The sequence below is a fragment of the Urocitellus parryii genome, chromosome 16 (genome assembly GCF_045843805.1).
Source record: "Urocitellus parryii isolate mUroPar1 chromosome 16, mUroPar1.hap1, whole genome shotgun sequence".
In the NCBI taxonomy this organism is placed as follows: Eukaryota; Metazoa; Chordata; class Mammalia; order Rodentia; family Sciuridae; genus Urocitellus; species Urocitellus parryii.
In genome coordinates this window covers 15,690,797-15,713,473 of record NC_135546.1, presented here as the reverse complement: position 1 = coordinate 15,713,473, position 22,677 = coordinate 15,690,797, and the positions used below count along the sequence as shown (strand labels likewise).

Below are 22,677 nucleotides of genomic sequence, written 5' to 3'. Positions count from 1 at the left end.
AAACAAGCAGTCTTAACTCTTAACATTTTGAGTTCCATTTTGTTTTCTGAGACAGAATTCTATGGATTGTAGGGTCTTGGGGTTAAGGAAAGGTGTATTTTAGACAAATGTCAAGGACTGATGTCTATTTTTCTTTGTTACTTTCTTCTTTTTTTTCTCCTCCTCTTCCTGCTCCACTGCCCACCCCCCACCTTCCTGTATTGGGGATTGAACCCAGAGACACTTTATCACTGACCCACAACCCCAGCTCTACCCCTTCCCCCTTTTAAAATTTTTTAAAAATTCGAGACATGTTTTTGCTAAGTTGCCGAGGCTGGCCTCAAACTCGGGATCCTCCTGCCTTGACCTCCTGAGTCTCTGGCATTACAGGCAGGTGTGCTTGCCCCTTGTTTATTATTCTCCATTTATTTTTGAGGAAATTGTTTCCAGTATTAACCCTTGACGGATGTGTCCCTATCTCCACAGTGTAGACTGGTGTCTCTGTTAGGTGGGAAGCGTATCACTTGTGGGACAGATCAAAAACTCTTCTCCTTCTTTTTTTTTTTTTTTGGTAAACAATTGTGTGTGTGTGTGTGTGTGTGTGTGTGTGTGTGTGTACACACACACATAGGTCTTCAGTAATTTTAATGTAATAAACTTACCTGACTCCTGGATTTATAAAGATTTATTTATTTGGTAATTCTCTTTGTTTTCATTGAGAGACAAGTGACAAAAATAAAGCAATATCAGGGATTTTAAAAAATGGAAAGAAGTTGATTTTCTTGTTTGGTTCCTGCTCAATGATTAAAAATCAGAAAACAGGCTGGTGTTGCGGCTCAGCGGTAGAGTGCTTGCCTAGCATGCGTGAAGCCCTGGGTTCGATCCTCAGCACCACAGAAAAATAAATAAATAAATAAAATAAAGGTATTGTGTCCATTTACAACTAAAAAATAATTATTAAAAAAATTAGAAAACAGAACAATAATAATAAAAAACATTACTGAAGTCCTCTCTCCTCCCTGTAAAATAACTTGTTATTAGTTTTTTTGTGTAGACTTCAAATACTTAGAAATATATAACACATCACAAAAATAATGGCATGGTATTTGTATGGAGTTATTATACATATGTGTGTGTGTGTGTGTTGTATGTTAAACAAAACCAAAATTATATTTATAAATAAAACTGGAGTCCTACCATATATGTTGCCTGCTGTTCTTACTTAAAAATCTTTGTGAACATTCATTCTTTCTTTGCAAGCACTCTACTACTGAGCTATAACCCTGGTCCTAAACCATCTTCTGAAAGGAGGGCATTGTGCCAGGTTAGGGTTGGTCCCTTTGCATGCTAGGCAAGTGCGCTACCTTTGAGCCACATCCCCAGTCCCAGATATTCTCATTTTAGATGGAGGAGCATGGTGTGCTCCAACAGATCTGGCTAGGATCTAATGGGCAGAAATTATAGAAGTTGGTTTCAGTTGACTGGCAGTGAGAATTCTTGAATATTGACAGTGGTCCAGCAGAGGAAGTCCAGATTCCCAGGTGAGGTGGCCAGATTTCCACCACAGAGCCAAGGTGAGGGTGGGGAGACCCCTGCCCACTGGGGTTCTGTACAGGATTTTTGGAGCTGACCAGGAGGTTAGATGGTGACAGTCCCTTACAACTCAGGCATGTTAGGATTCTCTAGCCAAATGCTTAGCCATCATGAGCTTTTCTTCTGCCTTTGAGTTAAAAAAAGTTTTTATATGCTGTTTTTTTTTTTTAACCAGAACTTCTTTTTTTAAAAAAATATTTATTCTTAAGTTTTAGGTGGACACGATATCTTTATTTTACATTTATGTGGTGCTGAGGATTGAACCCAGTGCCTTGTGCATGCTAGGTGAGCACTCTACTACTGAGCCATAATCCTAGTCCCTTTAACCAGAACTTCTAATGTGTCTGGCTACTGCCTGGCTGCATCCCGCTGTGCATGTGATAGCCTGCGCAGGAGTCGCATGCCAGTGTCAGAAAACCCTCCAACCCGACAGGTTCTGAGGAAATAGAAGGGAGCAAATTAAGGTGGAAAAAATGGAAGCAGTTGTGCATTAAGATTGTGTTGTTTGGGGTAAATTTTTATTTTTTGTCATATTAAGTTACATTGTGTGTGTGTGTGTGTGTATGTGTGGGTGTGTGGGTGTGTGTATTTAATGATACTGGGCATGGAACCCAGGACCTTGTGCATGCTAGGCAGTCACTCTATACTGAGCTACATCCCCACCCCTTTTTATTTTATTTTGAGATGGGATCGTGCTAAATTGCTGAGGCTGGCCTCAAACTTGCTACCTTCCTGCCTCTGTCTCCCAAGTAGCTGAATTACAGGTGGGTGCCACCATGCTCTAAGCTCATTACACAAATTTTTAAGAAGCCTTATATAAAGTCTATTTTATAGTTACTGTGGCCATCAAGGGCCCCCATATTCCAGGTAAATCTGAAATTTGCTAGTCAAAGTTCCCAAGTAGAGAACTTCTTGTATATTCAGGAATCTTAAGGAGAGCCATTGGGTGGATGCGCTCTCCAGGACTCAGCGGGAACCATCACTCCACAGGGTGTGATTCAACTGCAGTTCTCCAGCACTCGGCTCTCCACTGCTCCCTTTGATGCCATCCTGCCAGCTCTTAAGTTGAACGGAATTCCGCACAAAAGTTTAGAACTGAGAAGAACCACAGCAGACTTTTCTTCCTACTCCTTTTTATTTTTGTGGTGTTGAGGATGGAATCGGGGCCTCATGTAGGCTAACACTGAGCTCCACCTGCAGCTCCTCAGCGAGCTTCAGAGGGAGGAGTTGACCACCCTGAGCCACGCACTGAGCTCCAGACAGACTTGGAACTGGAGCCCAGGTCTCCAGGTGCCTAGTTGGGTATTTGATGAAACACTAAAAAAGTGTATTATTAACTGCCACACTGTTATAATACACTTTAAATTTTTTTTTTTTAGTTGGAGATGGACACAAGACCTTATTGATGTATTTTTATATGGTTCTAAGGATCAAATCCAGTGCCTCTCATGTGCTAGGCAAGCACTCTACTACTGAGCCCCAATCCCAGCCCCATCATTCACTTTATTTTTTTTAATTTTAATTTTTATTTTTTTATTGGTTGTTCAAAACATTACAAAGCTCTTGACATATCATATTTCATACATTTGACTCAAGTGGGTTATGAACTCCCATTTTTACCCTGTATACTGATTGCAGAATCATATCGGTTACACATCCACGTTTTTACATATTACCATACTAGTGACTGTTGTATTCTGCTGTCTTTCCTATCCTCTACTATCCCCCCTCCCCTCCCCATCATTCACTTTAAATGTACACTTTTAAATCTGAGATGGTCTTAAAGATAACAAATGAACAGAATTCCAAATTTTTGAAATAATTGAACTGCTGCAGTTATAAGTATACAGTTCGGTTGTCTTTTAAGAAAGTCTTTTTTATTGGCATATAACAATTGTGCATATTTGTGTGATAATTCAGTGTGCACATAACAATGTTTAATGATCAACTTGGTAATTTAATTCCATATCTTTAAACATTTATAGTTTCTCAGCTTTACGAATCTTTTCATCCTTATGTAGCCAGCTTTCCATTGCTGTAACAAAATACTTGAGAAAAATCAACTGAAAGAAAGAAAGATTTATGTTGGCTCATGGTTTCAGAGGTTTGGGGCCATGACTGGTTTCCCATATTGCTTTTGAAGGCTTGTGCCTGCCTGATATTTCATGATGGGGAGCACCTGACTGAACAAAGCTGCTCCCCTCATTGGTGGTCAGGAAGCAGAGAGATGGGAAGGGGCTGAGATCCAAATATCCACTTCAGAGACACACCCCCAATGACCTCACCTCCTTCCACTAGGCTCCGCCTCTTAAAGGTTCCACCACCTCCCAGTAGCACCACAGGCTGGGGACCAAGCCTTCAACACATGGGCCTTTGGGGAAGATTTTGCATCCAAACTGTAGCACTCCTCTCTTTTCTTTATAAATATATAGTAAATTGCGGTGGACTCTAGTCACCCTTCTGTGCTGTGAAATATTCAAGCTCATTCCTCTCATGTAACTCTATTTTGATACCCATCATCCAGCCTTCTCCTCTCCCCCGCTCCACTTCCCTTCCCCCTGTGGTAAAGAACACTCTTTTTTAAATGTCTCGCTGTGTAAAGTCCTCGGTCAGACTCTGATTAGCTTCTTTCTAGGGCTTAGTCTGAGTCCAGCTTGTGTCCTTTTTTGGAGCTGTTTGGGTAGAATTTACACTTACAAGGAAATGTAAAAAGAAATGGCAAGTGTGTTTTTCTGCATTCATGTTTACTCTAGAGAAATTAAATGCTATCATTTTGCTTCTCTTAGAAATACAGGAGGTGCAGAAAGAGAGAGGGAGGGAGGATGTGAGAACTGTCCAAGTTTGCCAGCATGTGGGACAGTAGAAGTTCTTTAAAATCCAACATGGCTGGTTGATTTTTGAAACCTCAGAACTACCTCGGATGGATTTGTTGGTTTTCACCTCCTTTTCTTTTGTGTCTTTGCCAACTTCTCTGTATTTCGAACTGACCCAGTATTTCTTGTATCATGTTCCCCTTCCCCATAAAGATGACCCCACAGGGAGTCCTTGCTCCCTGACTATATAGAGTCAAGTCTGGTTTCTCGATGGCTTCTTTCTGGCCCCTTGATCTTTTCAGTTGTGTATTCCACTACTTCCTACCTCCCCAAGTTCCCTGCTTTAGTAAACCATGGCTTATGTGATTTTTGATATCCTGAATACCTTCCCTCTTCTACTTATCCAGCCTTCTCTTGTCTACCCTAAAACCTAACTACTCTGAGTGAGCCTCAATCTTTCCTTTGTATTTCTAAAGTAATTATTTTTTCTTTACTTATCAGTTTTTAATTGTAAAATGTGTTTTAAAAAAGAAAATTCAGTCTGAAGAAAAATCCCTCCCATCTCAAGTTCCTGGTTTTTCTGAGGTGGTCATTGTTTAGTTTCTTTTGTGTCTTTCTCAGGCTTTTGAGTGTCACCAGCACAAAACAGCTGCCTTTTTGCCAGTCATCACCTTTGCATTCCAGACAGTGAGACAGGGAGGGGGAAAACAAAAGGATATCATGAGTCATTCCTGGACTTTTTTCCAAATGTTTCCCCAGAAGCCCAAAGTGGACTTTTGTTTACATCTCATTGGCCAGATCTGTGTTACATGGCAATCCTATGAGCAAGGACTCTGTGGAATAGAGAGCATGTACCTTTCTGAATCCCTCTCATGAAGGCAATAAGGGAGAAGGTAGTTGGGATGGTATTTTGAATTAGTCATCAGATTGTATATACAATGCATGAAGTGTTATTTTCGTATTGTGTGTGTGTGTGGGGGGGGTGGTAATGGGAATCAAACTCAGAACCTTGTGCATGCTAAGCAAATGCTCTCTACCTCTGAACTATGTTCCTAACCCTTTTTAGTTTTCATTTTGAAACGGGGTCTTTCTTACTTGCTCAGGCTGGCCTCATACTTGTGATCCTCCTGTCTCAGCCTCCTGAGTCTCTGGGATTATAAGCCTCCACCACCATGCCTGGCTTCATATTGGGTTTTGATGAATTGATTTTATAACAAGCCACCTTACTGTAGTCTCCTGTTGTCTGGAGTAATTCCTCAGTTGTTTCTTGTGTCTTCCTGCTATATAATTTTATATTTTAACATATTTCTTTTAGTTGTCAATGGACCTTTATTTATTTATATGTGGTGCTGAGAATCAAACATGCTAGTGCCTCACACATGCTAGGTAAGCGCTCTACCACTGAGCCACAATCCTAGTACCTGCTGTATTATTTTAAATTTATGATTTTGCTTTTGCCACTTGAGTTTTTAAAAGTCTTTTATTAGGAAACTTTCAGTTGCAAGTAATGGAAAACCCAATTATTTTAAAAAGGATGTTTATTAATTCACACAGGGTAGGCTTCAGGTGCAGTTTGACTTGTCATGGCGTTGTCAGAGTCTAGTGTAATTTCTCAGAGATTTATTTCCTTGTTAAAGTAGACCCTTTTGTCAAAGGGGCATTTATTCCAGGGCCCCCAGTGGATGCCTGAAGCCATATATATAAAATATACTTTTTTTCTATATGTCTAGCACATTGTCTATGTTTATACACGATGCCTCCCTTGCTTCTCTACTCTTGTATTTGGGGGAACATTCTCAAGTCTGTGTCAACACTGTTACTGCAACAGTTGATGTGATAACTTAGCTACTAAATGATTAACATGAGGGTAGTGTATACAACATGGATACACCAGATGGAGGAGGGATGATTTACATCCTGGGTGGGATAGAGGTGGCTTGATGTATATTCAAAACTTATGAATTTATTTTTGGAATTTTCCATAAAAATATTTTGGCGCTATGGGAGTCCCCTCTGGGTGGCACTCCCCTTCTGGGGATAGCAGGGATTTTGATTGCTGATGGAGCCAGCGTCCCACTGGTCTTTTCATGCTTGCTGTGAAGACAAGCATGGGGTGCAGGTGTTTGCTGTTGGACTTTGTGTATAATCCCCAACCCTGATGACTTCGGAACATGCACTGGAACATTTTCGTTGCTGTTTGGTCTTTTTCTCTCTGTGTTGCAAACAGAGCCGTAAAGGGAAGTCCGGTTACTGCGATGTTCAAGAGGCCTTCCTTAAGACCCCACAGCTGTTTAGTTTCTCATTTTTAGAACTCAATTTAAATGCCTTTTTCACTAGTGTCCCATATATCCAAGACCCCAGAGATATTTTTAAAAATTGACAGTAATAGTAATAATAAAATCTTCCTGGAAGAGAAATACGCTGAACCATGTAAGGCAGAACTCTGAAGTTCAAAACTGGGATATGTCATAGTTTGAAGAACATGTGCTGCGGTAACAAAGTATTTTCATATTAAATAGAAATCTAACAGAGAGGAGGAGGAACCTGCCCATTTATTAAGTGTCTGCTGGCACTAGACACTGAGTTGGGAATTTTATATATAATTTATTTATATATATAAACATATATATTATATTTTCATGATTTATTTATATATATTATATATAAGTGTATATAAAATACATATTTATTTATATATATGTATAATATAAAAATATATAATTTCCATGCTGTATCTCTGAGCTACATCCCCAGCCTTGTGCTGAAGGTTTTGGAGTTTTTTAAAAAAGAAAAAAGAAAAAAAAAGCCCTTTGCCCTGAGGATCTCTTGGTTTGGTCCATCCAGGACCGTATTAAACACCATAATAAAAATGGTGGCCTCAAAGGACAGCAGTTGGGCAGGATCACTATCCTCACTTCAGAGATGGCCAAGGGAGGGGAAGGAGAGGTAACTCGGCCCCTCTCACTCACCTGGTCCACAGCGACTGGAATAAGACCAAACGTGCTTCTAAGTCCAGACCTCTAGCACAGGGCATTTTAAATATTTTAATATTCCTAGCTTACGTGCTGAGTCACCAGGTAGCATTCACCTACATGCTCTTGGAATAATAAGTGGAGTTAGAGCAAGTATTTAGTGGTGTTCGTGTCTAACAAAGTGCTGTATGTGGAGCGCCTTGTTCTCCACTTCTGCTTTGAAATTCTGATGGGCCCAGCCAAATGCCACTTTCTTTACGAAAGCCACACCTAGGTCCCTATAGAAAATAGGATTTCTCCCTCCTGTGCCTGCTGGTGTTTGTCGTTTTTGTACTCTGTCCTCAAACACAAGCTCCTCCAGATCAGAGGGACTCTTGTCTCTGGATCCCATTTGCTCTGGGCCACTGAGGGTGGTGTCTTTGTTAAGGTGGCACCTTGCCCAGGGGTTGGTTGGGGACCCTGCTCACCATATGTCTAGTGTCCTGCAGACAAGCAAATAGTACTTGGAATCATGAAAGTCATATATGCATTGCGTTTAAGGTCCAGATTTTTATGTGAATGCTGACCCTGGGCAGGATAAATTTGTACCAATAGCTTGGAAGTGGGGGGTCGTGTGTATCTAGGGAGCTTTCTTGGATCTCTCTGCTTCTGGGGCTCAGCTACATTCTCCTCGAAGTAGAGAAAATTCTAGGTGCTGGACTTTGTGTCTCTTCAAAGTACTTTCACATTCACCGACTCTGCACTTGACAGGCCCGTGCACATTTCACAAGTGCCCATTGGGCAGATTATTCAGCCCTCACCCTTCATTCAACATTAACATCATGAGGGAGAACTAGGGGCATAAATTTTGTCTTTTAGGAAGACCAGTAGGCCACATGCCAGGTGAATAAAAGGAAAGATCTAGAATGAATTCACATATACGTTTTCTCTGTGGTCTTCCCAGAGCATTCAGATTGGCAGTTGCTTTTTTTTAAAAAAATTTAATAAATGGACACAATATCTTTATTTTTATATGGTGCTGAGGATCGAACCCAGTGCCTCATGCATGGTAGTGAGTGCTTTACCTCTGAGCCACAATCCAGCCCTGGCAGCTGCTTCTTTAATTAATCACGATATTGAAACAGCAAACACACTGCAGTGATCTGACTGGAAGGTTGTTGGGCCCGTGTTTGGCTAAACAATAGGAGGAAAGCTTCTGTTTTACGGAAAATATATGGGTGTACTAGTCTTCCCACAGAAAATATATGGGTGTACCTTTCCTTGATGGTCCCAAACTTAGAAATGTGTTACCCTATATTTTGGAAGCAGCTGTACTTTTAGAACAGCTGTAAATAAATGTGGGTAGATTGATTACTGCTTTGGGGTATAGATGCCACTGAACACACAGGTTCAAGGCAGTGTTTTCACATTTCTCTTTTTAAAAACTCACTGTGCCAAGAAAATGGAGGAAGAGAGAACAGGAAGGAGCATTTAATTGGATACTGTTTGAGTTGGTGTCACTGCACTTGGGTTGTAATTGTCTTTTTGGCAGATGGACCACAGGGCGGGGAGCACAGGTATCCCATAATCGTAACCCCCGAGGGATCGCCATTTCAGAGAGTCCATCTTACTTGTCACAAGTAAGGAGGACACCTGCCAGTCTAGGGGATGAGATGGGTAGCCTCCTCCACCCTGTAGTAACTAGCTCCCCGCGACCTACTGACAACAATTTCATCTTTTTATTTTTGTGTAGGGAAAAGATAGATTCTTTCTAGGCAACTCACCTCCTGTGTTCTTCCCAAAGAAACACAGAATTTTCAGTTCCCTTAAGTCCTCTTGCTATCTTTATTGATACTGTTAATTCAAACCACCAGGAATTGAGCTCAGCAATATTCTTCATGTCTTTTGTTATTATTTTAATTATTTTTGCAGTATTGTTGACTAAACCCAGGGAACGCTTTACCACAGGGTCTTGCTAGGTTGCCCAGGCTGGCCTCCAATTTGCAGTCCTCCTGCCTCAGCCTCCCAAGTTTCTGGGATTACAGGCATGTACCACTGGACCTGGCTTTTTAGGTCTATCAGTATGATAAAACAATCTCGATTTCTCTGGCTCCCCCTATGGGAGGTGAGGCTCTAACTTACTCTCCACATCCCTCTGGTCAGAAAACAACCTTAAAACCAGCAGAAACAACCCTGTCTGGATCCTAACAGCCTCACGGTTTATTGTAGAAAATCAGATGGACGTGGTGGTAGCCTGTGGTTGGGTGGGGAGGCAGGGACAAAAGGGGGAAAGGAGGAATCCCCCCAGGGTTTGTGGTCTGTGGGGGTGTGGCAGAGGGGACAGGAGCTTGCTGCTTTTCTTGTCACAGAGGGTCTGTGGCGGGTTGGAGAGGAGGCCAGGCTCAGGACATCAGGGGCTGCAGCGGGCTGCCTGTGAAGTCGGCCCAGGAGGCCTGCTGCGGCGTAGCCCCCTGCGCTCTCAGGGTGTGTTTCTACTTCCTTTATATATTGGATGTGTAGTCAAGGTGGTTTTTGAATCTTTGACAGCTTTCTGGGCAAGGAGCCTAAACTTTCCTGAGCATGCATTGCAACTGTATTTTTTAAGGTTTTTTAAAAATAAAAAAGGTGTGTTGATTCCTTTCGAGATTCAAGCCACCTTCAGGGACTTGTCCCTTTTCAGAATGGACAGAGCTGCTATGTGCAGGCGGCATTTCTAGACCCTCCTCCCAGAGATGCCTGTATGGTCTAGGCCTAAGGAAACCTCAGAGGGCCACAGGAGCGACCTTTGTTCCCGCTTCTTTTTTACAGTTGTCATTTCTGTTTGAAGTTCCTTGGGGGGTGGGGGGAGCAGGGCTGTGTTCTCTGAACGAACCTCCCTTCTCTTCACCAAATACCAAGAACCAGCCCCCACAGAGGCCAGAGGAGGGACGAGAGCAGCAAACCCCACACCCGTGTCCACCTCCTAGTCTACGCAACCCCGTGGCCTGCACCGTCTCTTCTGGTCGACAGCCCTGTAGGATGGACCAGTGAGGTTTCGATTGCACCCTTCTTGCAGATGAGGAAACTGAGGCCCAGGCAGGTGGAATTGCTAGATCAAGACCACGTGGCTGAGGGCAGGTCCGAGCTGGGCGGGGAACTGTGTTCTGATTCTCTATCTAGTGCTCTTTTGCCTGGGAAGCTAGTGTGAGATCACGGAGAGCCCAGGAAGCAGGCCACTTACCCACCTGCCTTGTCCTGTGCAGATGGGCACCGTCACCTCTAGCCCATGGTTCCTGGGCTGGCTTCTCAGTGCCTGGACCTTGTGGCTCTCTTCCTAGGGTTAGAGTCCCTCACCAGGGCGGTTGGTGCTCTCTCCTTCCTGGGGCCACCATAGTCAGGGCTTCTCTAAGGGGCTGGAGCTCACTCACTGAATGGTCCGGGGAGGGGGGGGGGAGTGTGTGTGTGTGTGTGTGTGTGTGTGTGTGTGTGTTGGTAGTGGGATTGGACCCAGGGGCACTTTACTACTGAGTTAAATCCCCAGCCCTTTTTATTTTTAGTTTGGGACAGGATTTCACTAAGTTGCTTAGGGCCTCACTGAGTTGCTGAGGCTGGCTTTGAACTTGAGGCTTATTCCCCCTCTCTAGAAGCATTGTCAACCTAAGGAAAACCCTCTCTCTGCACGGCAATTAGCCATGTGCTTGGTGAAGTCATACTTTGGTCTCTTCCTTACCGGAACCACACAGAACATCACAGGCCACATGTAACAAGGACACGCTGCCTTCCAACTCCTGAGATTTGTTCCCTTCCTCCTCCCCTCGGTACCTGGCGTAGATCCTAGAGTTCTTTGTTCCCAGTTGTTGTTTCAGTAAGTATTGATCACATACCAGGTGCCAAGTATTGTTCGGTGCTAGGGAAACAGCAATGAGGAAAAGCAGCCTGGGTGTGGATGGGGGGCTGTTAGAGGAACTCACACACGTTAAATGACAACTTCCCAGTGCAGTGAGAATGCCACTGAAAAGTCACCATCACGGGGCCTCAACCTGGTGTACAAACTGGAAATGCTCCTCTGGGGATTGCTCATTCCCAGGACCCCTGCTCGCTGCACCCCCTCATCAAGGGGGGTGAGGGGGAATTCCTGCCTTGCACACTGCCCAGGTGGCTGCCCAGGAGTATTATCAATTTATCAGTTCCCAGTCCTCTTCCAGCCTCGGATCCGGTTCAAGAAGACGGGCCTAGAAGGGGACTGGGAAGGGTTCCTTGGCCCTTGTGAAGGAAGACAGGATGAGTTGAAATCTAAACCACTCTGCTCACCTTCCCCAGTGAGCAGGGTGTGAAGCTGCTGTTAGGTTGGCTCATGGCGCCCCCTAGGCCCGCCCAGGAGTAATGCCTCAGCAAGACACAGCTTGCAGCCAGCTCTGCCAAATCCAGCTCAGCAGTCACCTCCCCACCCCCCCCACCCCCCCACCCCCCCCCCGTGGGACAGGGGGCTTGTGAAAATGACTGAGGAACTATTTTCAAACTTCTCTCTCTCTCTCTCTCTCTCTCTCTCTCTCACACACACACACACACACACACACACACACACGTAGTTATTTCCCTGGTGTGCATTCAAAGTTCACCTGTCTAGGTCCCACCGGGCCCTGAGCCAGATTTGCTAAGTCATGCTGCCGATATGGGGACTGGACCTCCCTCGGTAGCTTAGGAAGGAAGCCTCTTGGGTGGTTCTGGAAATCGAAAAGTCCCACAAATGGTTTTAGGCAAATTGAGCTGTTCAGTGAAGATGTTGAATGGGTCATACACTAGGATTAGCAGTGACCTTAGCCCTTCCAATGTTAGATATTTAAGACATTTTCTACCAGGCAGGTGGCACATGCCTGTGATCCCAGAAACCAAGACAGGAGGATTATGAGTTGGGAGGCGCTAAGCAACTCCAGGGAGACTCTGTCTCTAAATAAAATAAAAAATAGGGGGTGTGGCTCAGTGCCCCTGAGTTCAATCCAGTCTTTTTTTTTTTTTTTTGGTACTGGGAATTGAACCCTGAGTCACATCACCAGCTCTTTTTATTTTGAGTCAGGGTCAACTAAGTTGCTTGGGGCCCCCCTAAATTGCTGAAGCTGGCCTTGAACTTGGGATGCTTTTGCTTCAGCATCCTGAATTGCTGGGATTAGAGGTGTGCACCACCATGTCCAGCTTAGTTTTAATCAATTAAAAAAAATTTTTTTTAGTTGTTGTTATTTTATTCATTTATTTATATTCAGTGCTGAGAATCGAACCTAGTGCCTCACATGTGAGGCAAGCACTCTACCACTAAGCCACAATGCCAGCTCCCATTTTTAGTCTATCTTGAAGGATCACATCTATGGATAATTATCATTTGCCAGAATATCAGAATGATATTATACTGGAAAATTTTCTTTGGAATTTAGTGACACTAAATTGTGGAAATGCATATCATTAAAAGAATCATCTTTTGGTTGCAGGAAAATATTTCTGTTGTTAAATGTATAAAAGCAGTGTTATAAAATTAGAAATTATAGTGTTTTGCAAGAGAATTTTTTTTTCTGGAGATGTTAATGTCATTCAATTCCACTGATTTATTTAAAAATCATTGCTACTGTGATTTCTAATATTATATCTTAAATTCATCTTTGTCTTCCATTGCTGGGGATTAAACCCGTGGACTCATGCTCTACCACTGAGCTCTGAAATTCATCTAAATAGAGTTCTGATTCAGTCATTTAATATCAATTGAATTGGTTTTGTAATTTTTTAAGTCTTGCAAAATTTAATAAGGGTTAATCTGTTAAACTATATTTTTACTGAATAAGAGGCTTTTGTGTTTTTATTGAATAAGAGGCTTTTGTGTTTGAAATGTAATGCACATCAGTGAGAATGGCTCAAATTGTGCAGTTTGCTTTTTCAAAATTGTGCAATTTAAAATCTGCCTCTAGAGGGTGGTGTTGCACTGAAAGTTTAAATCTTTCCTTTAAAGAACCATTTTAAGTTTTCAGAAAGTGCATAAATTTGTGTTAAAATCCCAGTCTTGGGGCTGGGGGTTGTGGCTCAGCGGTAGAGCACTTGTCTAGCACGAGTGAGGCCCTGGGTTTGATCCTCAGCACTACATAAAAATAAATAAATAAAATAAAGGTATTGTGTTCAACTACAACTAAAAAATAAATATTAAAAAAAAAAAGAATCCCAGTCTTTACAGCACATGATCTAGTGCTACTTAATAGGAGTTGAAGTCATGCCATTTTACAAATGCTCAAACCTAGGACATAGCTGAATATATGCTTTTGTGAAAAATTTGACAAAATACTGCATAATTGTCCTTGTGTGGTTCAGTCTGAGCAATTCCAGGATGGAGAAGTAATCGATATTTCATGATGTATATAGTTGTGTTTTTCTTTGGAAGAAAGTGGGATAACATATAGGACATGATAGATCAGGTTACATCATTGATACCAGAGGCATTTGAAATTGGTTTGTGTTTCCTTTAATTCAGCAGCTAAATTGTTGAAGACCTACCATGTGCAGAACAGTCTTTAGATAGACCGGTGGGGTGGGGTGGGGTAGGGGAACATAAAATGTCTCATGGTCTTGTTTCAGAATTCAGTATAGAATAGACCTTAAATACTCTGGAATGGAGAAATTAATCCTTCCTAGAGAAGAAGATTTTCAGCCAGATCTTTCAAGAATGTGATTTTAAACAATGTTTAAAAGAAAGGTGAGTTTGGTTTCTTAAGCCTTGTTTCTTACCACTCACTGCAGGGTTTCAATTTAAACCATTTTCTAGGGCTGAGTGTCAACTTAGGTTAGTGAGCTTCAGAAGCCCCAGGCTGATCCCCAGCACTCCAGCCAAACGAGCAAACAAGACCCTTTTCTGAGTGTCCTTTGTGACCTTATCTCCATAATGAAGATAATGAGATTCAAAGTGGAAGTGCCAGGCTGGAGGTGTCACTTGGTGGTAGAGCACTTGCTCAGCAGTGCAGGAGGGGGAAAAGAAAAAAAAAAATGCTTGATCAATGTTTTTACACACATCATCACCACAGTTCATGTTGCATTGGGTTCTGAAGATGCCCTTAACATGACATTTTTTACACATCTGATTGTACATCAATCTATATTCAAACTTATTTTCTTCTTTTGGTAAGGCCTGTTTTATTATTCACATATCAGGTTAGGACGATTTTAATTGAATATATAAGGAGAGGGGGGAAAATAATACTTTAAATGAAAGCACTAACTAAGGAGGTCACTGTTGGTGCCTGCCTGTGATCCCAGCGGCATGGGAGGCTGAGATGGGAGGATCTCAAGTTCTATCCTCAGCGGGAGTGAGGTGCTAAGCAACTCAGTGAGACTCTGTCTCTAAATAAAATACAAAATTGGGCTGGGGAGGTGGCTCAGTAGTTGAGCACTTCTGAGTTCAATCCCCGGTACCCCCACCCCCCGAAAAAAGCACTAGCTATATAACTTACTTAAAATCTTGGGAAGAGGAGGGAGAGCTGTTGGATCTAGGGATGAGCCCAGTAGCTCAGTAGGGTAGTTTATATTTTTCAGTGTCTTCATAACTGGGTATTGTCAGACTTAACATTCCCAGGGAATGTTTTTTTTTTTAATTTCTTAAAATTTCAATTTTCTAAAAATTTATGCATCATAATTATATGATTGTAGGATTCATTATGCTATATTTGAATGTACACATAACATAATCTGATCCGTCTCGTTCTCCTCTCCCTCTTCTCCTTCCTCCCAGCCAGCCCTGCTCTCCTGATCCCCCTCCTGTTATCACTTTCATAACTTCATATGTAGGATTCACTGTGATGCACTCGTACGTCGTACGTGGATACAGCACATTCCCGGGCACTTTCATTCCCTGTCCCCTCTCCTCTTTTCTCCTTCTCAGTCTCCTTCCTTCTGCGCTCTTGGTCTCCTTTCTGGTTTCATGAGATACCATGGGATATACTTAAATTTTTTTAAGTTGTAGATGGACACAATACCTGTATTTATTTTTATGCAATGCTGAGGAACAAATCCAGGGTCTCACATGTGCTAGGTGAGTGCTCTACCACTGAGCTACAGCCCCAGTCCCAAGAAATGTACTCTTTATAAGTAAATTAGAAATACAACACAAAAACTGTCCACCATCCAAAGATGAGCACTGTTAATATATTTCTGTACTTCTCAGTCTTTTAAATTTACACTTATTTTTACATATGCATATATACTTATATAAGTAAAATTGGTGTATAGTATATATATTAGTTTTAATATCCTATTTTTATTGTTTTCTGTTATCAAATTTATTGCTACTATCACATACTTAGTACAGCAGTTTTCATGTTATTACAAGTTTCTGAAAGAGTTGTGATGGCTGCATAATATCATTGATATACCAGTTTCAGTGCACTCTTTTATTTTTGGACTTAACAGGATTTCACATTCACAAGTTTTCACTACTATAAATAGCAGTATGAATCTGGGGGGCATGTTCAAAGCCCTGGGTTCTATCTCAATTCAAAAAAGAAAAAAAAATGACCAGGCATAATGTTGCGTGTACTGTGGGGGTAGATCTCTCTACTAAGGCTAAGGCAGGGGGATTGCTTGAGGCCAGGAATTAGAGGCCAGCCTGGACAACATAGTGAGATCCCATCTCAAAAAAGGGTGGGAGAAAGATGTGGGGAATAGAGGTCTGATATTCCTGCTGTCTTTATTTGGCCACTTTTTGACTAATTATTTTCTTTAGATAGTTCCAGAAATAGAGTTCAGTGCAAGGAAGGGGTGTGAACATTTTTCACACTACAAATTGTGGGGCGTGTATACCTGACTGCTTTATAGAAAGCTGTTATCTGATTACAGTGTCATTAGTGGTAAACAAAAATTTCACTGGAGTCTTTGTTATTTCATCAGATGGAAAATCCTTAATTTCTTAAAATTTGTGTAGTTCTTACATTAGTAACAAGGTTGAATAGTTTTCCAAAAATCTTTTGAGTGTTTGTGTCTCATTATATGCTTCTTTAGAAACTATGTCCTTTTTTTTCTTTCTATTGATAAATGCTCCTTGTTTTATTTCTTGTTGTTTTGTTTTTTGTAGTGCTAGAGATCGAATCCAGGGCTTTATGCATGCTAGGGTAATGCTGTACCACTGAGCCATATTCCTAGCCTATTCATAAATGTTCTATAAATGTTCTTTATATGCCATGAACAGTTATCCTTTACCTACCATAATATGTGTTAGAAGTACATTCTTATGTTTCATATTTTGCCTCTATTTGGTTTAGGTGCTTTTAAATATACAAAAGCATAATGTTTGTATATTCAAACTTTTCAGTATTTTCTTTTGAAAAATTTTTGTTTCCTTATTCCAAATCAGACAATCTGAGCATATCATTGAAGTTTTGTTCATTTTTCCAGTGAAAATCTTAAAGCATTTAAAAAAAATTTTTTTTAATATTTATTTTTTACTTTTCGGCGGACACAACATCTTTGTATGTGGTGTTGAAGATCGAGCTCGGGCTGCACGCATGCCAAGCGAGCTCGCTACTGCTTGAGCCACATCCCCAGCCCCAGAATCTTAAAGCATTTAAAGCTTTCCAGAGCATTTGGAACTTTTTTGTAGTACCCAGGGTAAGGTGAGGCCCTATTTGGGTTCTTTTCCACAGAGCCTCTTTTCCCATTAACCTTTGGCTTATAATCTTTTTCCATATTCATTTCTAATTCCTAAATGTATCAGTGCAGTGCTCCCTGTTCTGTAACCTGTATTACTCCTCAGAGGTGTTCTTTGCTTTATGTTTTAAATATCTAATGGATCAATTTATTTTTATTTTTTTAACGGTGCTAGGGATCAAACCTAGGGCCTCATGCACAATAGGCAAGTGCTTTACCATTTACCACTGACCTACACACCCAGCCCCGACCATATTTTTATTCATAAAAAAGCTAGCTCTTCCTGTGTATGTGTGTGTAAAATTGAGAGCATTTTCAGTTTCAGTTAAAAACTATCTTTTTTGGTACCCTAGTTATGAAGATACCAGCCTTTAAAATGACGTTTTCCAGTATTTGAGTTTTCTTAATGGATGAGTTAGTCATGTTCTAAAGTACAGTCAGAATCTAGATGCTGTGTGGTAAGGACCCAGGGTCCCCCCCCTCCCCCAAACAGTACAGTCTGCAGGGGGAGGAGGAAGCCAATGCTGCCTCCTTCCCAAGTCTTGTTGTTGATGGGTGGCCTTGGAGGGGTGAAGTAGGCATGGTCCTGGATCTGAAAGTGTAGACTAGGCTGAAAGGATAGCACCAGGCAGGAAGGGAGGAGCTGCGATTGTGGGGTCTGGGGGGGGGGGGGCTCGCAGGGCAGGGCAGGAGCATTGGCTGTGTAGAGTAGGTCCCCAGGTAGCTTTGCTATGTGTGAGAGGAAATAGAACTGAGAAGCAGAGTACTGTGCTGTGTGGAGTAACTGCTGGTTGTTCAAGGTGTTCAAAGCACCTGGTGAAAGTTGGGAGGAGCTGGGGTGTTAGAGGCCTGGACAAGACCCCTCAGCTGTGTTTATTGTTGTGCACAACTGACTGTGGCCTCAGGACATCCTCTGCCGGGACTTCTCTGTGGAAACTGGGGTTTGCTTGCATTTATCTGGGGTAGTTCTTTCCCTTTGAACTGCACACCCAGCATCCCCAGGGTTTCTGGTTACACGGATGCAGGTCAAGTCTCCTTATCCAAATGCCTGGAACCAGCAGTGTTTTGGATTTCCCATCCACCCTCCCCCCATCTTGGAGTATTCTATATACATAATGAGGTACCTTGGGCAGGGGACCCAAATCTAAACACAGAATTCATCCATGTTTCATATCTGCACTCATACACATAGCCTGGAGATAATTTTTATACACTGTTAAAATAATTTTGTGTATTAAATAAGGTTTCATGTGTGGAATTTCCCAGTGGTGCTCAAAAAGCTTCAGGTGTGGGAGCATTTGGGATATCAACATTTCAGAATACCAGTGCTTAAGTTTATACTTGGTAAAATGCAGCAAAACTCAACAACTAGAAAGATGAAAAAGTACACAGTCAAACACTGGGCCTCAGGTTTTTTTTTTTTTTTTTTTTTTTAAATGAAGATTTAGAGAAATTCCTGTAAAATTCCTTTGGAATTCCTATAAGTTTGTGTTTATTTCCAGCTTCTGTGTCTATCTCTGGGAGCTAGTACCAGCTCTTGAACCCTTTGGTGGCCAGACTTGAGTGGCACCATGCTAGATCCCAGAGGAGGGGGAAAGACATGGCTGGAGGCTGAGGATTTATGATTGATGATTTTAGACACAAGTCAAAGAATGCCTGTGGGACATCGTCCCTGCCAATGATTGTCACCCATTAGCTGAGAACTGCTATAAGTGATGTTGAGTCATTAAAGGGAAGTTGCTAAATATTTTACTCAGATCCTTACAACTGTATTGTTTGAGTCATGTGCCTAAATCACTATTTTTTTTAACTCCTTCAAATAAATGAATAAAACATCTTAAGGCAGGGTTTTTTGTTCCCTTCCTTTCCAAATGAAGACAGCAGATCTCAACATGGTTGCTTACAAGAAAGAATCATGGGAGACTCTTTAAAATCTGTGGATTCTGGGTCGCACCCCCTCTGATTAGTTTGGGGTGCACCTAGTGTTGTGATGTTTTAAAAAGCTCTCTGTTAACCCTGAAGTGCAGTCTGCTTTCACCTGTAGGGAATATGCTAATGATACATAAAGTTTCCTGGCTGAGAACTTACATAAAGCATCATCACACTGTAAATAGTACTGCAAAACCATCAGTTGAAATTGCATCAGATGCCTGAAGATAGTAAGCGAAAAGTAATCTTGTGTATGTTAATGGTACAAAGGGTTTTCTTCCAGCCCTCCCCACCAAATATTGTCAAGCATTTTCATAATGCTTGCTGGTGTGTGGATGTGTGAGATATATATATTTCCATTTCGCTTATGCAGTATCTAGACTATCTAGTGTTACATTCATAATCTTATAAATGGAAGATTATGGCATCTTGATTGCTTACTTCACCTGTTATCACCGCAGTAACTACTCTTGCATCAGTGATGGTAACAGAACCTGGTTACCATCTAAGCCTGCAAAGATTTGATTGGAATAACTTGCAGTAATTGTAACTGTTATCCCAAGTGCAACAATTGGTGGATTCTTTAAAATGTATAGTGCCTTGACATTATTTATTCAAATCTTAACAGTATGAACCTTGTTCTACAGTTGAGAATAACCTTGGTATTTTCTAAGTCACCAAATAGCATTCGATAGTATCAGTATAGAAACCTTTCCTACAGTAAGGTTTTAGTTTGTTTGTGGGGCCAAAAGCTGGCTGCAGTTTTCAAAGACAGGAAAAACTTTTTTTTTTTTCCTCTTTTGCTGATGTACTATTGTTGTGCTGAAAACTCTGAAGGTCGTATGATTCACTCATTCAGTACGTAGCTTTTGGGCACCTCTTTGGCTGTGCTAGGCACGGGAGACACAGAATTCAGCCTCATGTCCTTTTAGTAAGGAGGAACACTGTGACATTAATGCCACTAACCTCCAAATACAGGGCTCTGTTGTGTGCAAAGAAAATGACCCCCCACCCCATGATTTCCAATAGGGTTTAGGTTTTGGATATTTCACTCTTGTTTACCTAAACATTATACCTGCCTCTCTTTCCCTCCTTCACTGTTTTCTTTCTTTCTTTCTTTTTTCTTTTTCTTTCTTTCTTTTTTTTTTTTTTTTGCGGGGAAGACTGTTCTATTAGCAAAAAAAGAACTCTGAAAGAAGAACTCTGAAAGTAGTTCTATGGGCTCTTTCTGGGGCTGTGGGCCAGTTATTTATATCCTTCTGAGCTTTGGTTTCCTCTGCAGTGAAAAGGTGCCTTGTCCTTTACTGGGATTCTGAAAGAAGTGACATGTCCTGTAACATCTGAAATGGAAACGGACCACTGACCTGTCAGTGGACATGATAAAAAGTCTCAGGCGCCAAGAAACCTTACATAGAGCGACAGCCCAGCAAAAACACTTAGCGAATCTCTACCAAAGTTCAATTCCACGCAAGTTTGCCTCCATGGAGGAGTGGGGTTTTTTGTTTTGTTTTTTGAAATCCTGCACTCAGCTCCTGAAAAAGAAACTTGCTGGGTTTTCTTTCTCCTCCCACAGTCTTGCCGGGGCGGGCTGCTTCCTGTCAAGAGCCACTCTGCTGCCCCCTCTGTTCAGCCTCCCGCCCTCGCCCTCTCGGCTTCCTTCAAACCCTCGCTGCACTTGGAGCCTGATGCTGTGCAGAAACTCCTGACATCCGAGGCGCCCGGGCGCAGTGAGCATGCTCGGCGCCCCCTGGCCCCCCTGCCCCCCTGCCCGGGCAGGAAGCTGGTTTACATACGAGTCATACCAGGCATAGCCAGCATGTCAGCGCAGTCAACTTGCAGCAGGCTGTGAGGGAAGCCAGTGAGTGGGGCTTTGTCCTAGGAAATGTGCTTCGTGTTTTCCTTGTTTTACTCCTTTTTTTTTAATCTCGAAGACGGATTCGTAAAGACTTCTGAAACCTTTTTGTAATGCTCAGTCGAGGATACAGTCCATACACCGTCTACCAATAAACCCTTGAAGGGTTTTGTGTGACTGATTTGTGTGTGTGTGTGTGTGTGTGTGTGTGCATTTTTTTTGTTTTGTTTTTAACTTTTACATACTTTGTTTTGATCATCTGAGGCCGGGCCTCGGTCTTTGTGAAGTTTCAGCAGAGAGCCAGGAGCTACTCACCAACAACTGAATTTTGAAACTTTCTGTTTGGGGGCGAAAGCAAAGAGCTGGTTTTCTTTGCTATCCCGATAAATGCTATTTATGAAGATGGACCTGTTGAACTACCAGTACTTGGACAAGATGAACAACAATATCGGCATTCTGTGCTACGAAGGTAGACATTTTATGCTAGAATTCTATTCTGGAAATTCCTGTCCTTGGGCTTTTTCTCGTTTTTCTCGTGGCTGTTCCTCCCTTTGGGGGTTCCGATCGCCTTCTGAGCATTTTGTTTTTTTCTTGGGACTGTGGATTGCTGGAGAGGCAGCCTTGATGAGGTACCCTTTCAATGCAGAGTTTGTGCCTTAGTTGGGAGGGTGCCAGCAGAGCCTGGGAGGTGCAGATGGTTACAACTTTACTGTAGGCTTGCGACGGAGTAACGCTTTACATTTAATTTATTTTAATTAATTTATTTATTTGGTATTTCTCTTGGTGTTTTCTTTAGGGGAAGAACTTCTAGGACCCAAGTACAAGTTAAAGTTGTTGGGTGTTTTGGGGGGAAGGGAAAGGGGAGGGGCCTTGTGACTTATTTTTAAACGTAACCACCATCTACAGTATTCCTGTTTGTATTCCAGGGAAGTTTTGCATTTTCATGTGCGGGGTGGGGGTATGGGTGCTGGGGGCAAAAAGTTACAGTGAGGTTTTGTTTCCAGGAGCGATGATTGTCCCCAGCGGTGGAGAATTTTTCTCTGCAGTTTGGGGGACTGGAAGGGCACCCATGTCAGGGAGCACAGGCTGGCCCTTTGTCTGACTTCCCACTTCCTGTACTGCATGGATAGAGAGAGCACTGACATTGAGGCATGTCCCCTCTGCAGTCGCTCGGGCCCCTTGTGGAAGTGATTACACAACACACCAGCCAGAAAGCAAAATGAAAAAAAAAAAAGTTAAAAAAAAAAAAAAACCCCAAAACAAAAACCAACCAAACCCCTCCTAAATTCTCCTTGTGGGTTACCTTGCACTCACTGTGGGTTGTTCCTTGCCGCCTCATAGTGCTTCCCTTGTCTCTGGTGTTAGAAGAGGAAAAGCGATTTCTCAAGCTCTTGGAACCCACTCTACGTGCAATTTGAAAAAGCAGCAATGGCCTGGGTTTGAGAGGCCGGAGAGGAGTCTCTGGGGGGCCTCGGCTTGGCAGGAAGTCTTTTTTGTTGTAACCACCACATATGTGTTGGGGAGCCGGCTCCTTTCTGATTTAGCAGGGGCAGTTTCCATGTTTTCTCCTGCGGCCAACCAAACATTTTCTCCTGAAAACAAAACAGAACAAGGGCGACAAATCTCGGGAGGGGAACTGGCTCACTTGTGTTTTTCATATAAAAAAAAAATTACAGGTCTGTTTCCTAATCGTTTGAAAACTTAATCCTCCTTCAAGGGGGGAAATCGCCTCATTCATTTTTATCCCTCTATTTAGCTCCATGGATAAGGATCTCATATAGAAAGGATTTTCCAAGGGAATTGTTATTATAACTATTTTTACTAGTTCCAGCCACTTCCCGAGTTGCTTTCTTTGAATCTGCTGCACTCAGTATCCTCTTGCTTCTGAACTCATCAAAGGCAGAAGCAAGTGATG

At 42.2% G+C, this 22,677-nt stretch overlaps 1 protein-coding gene across 2 annotated transcripts in view; it reads left to right on the top strand.

Moving 5' to 3' along the window:
• The window catches only part of Vgll4 (vestigial like family member 4), a 132,787-nt gene that overhangs the window by 47,426 nt on the left and 62,684 nt on the right, over positions 1-22,677 (top strand). Inside the window, exon 1 of one of the 2 annotated variants that reach the window (XM_026383029.2) lies at positions 20,613-21,231. The exons of the other annotated variant lie outside the window; for it this stretch is intronic. Coding sequence (XP_026238814.2) covers positions 21,150-21,231 — 82 coding nt within the window. The 5' untranslated portion in view covers positions 20,613-21,149. Of the gene's footprint in view, positions 1-20,612; positions 21,232-22,677 lie in introns of those variants that run through there. 2 annotated transcript variants of the gene reach the window in all.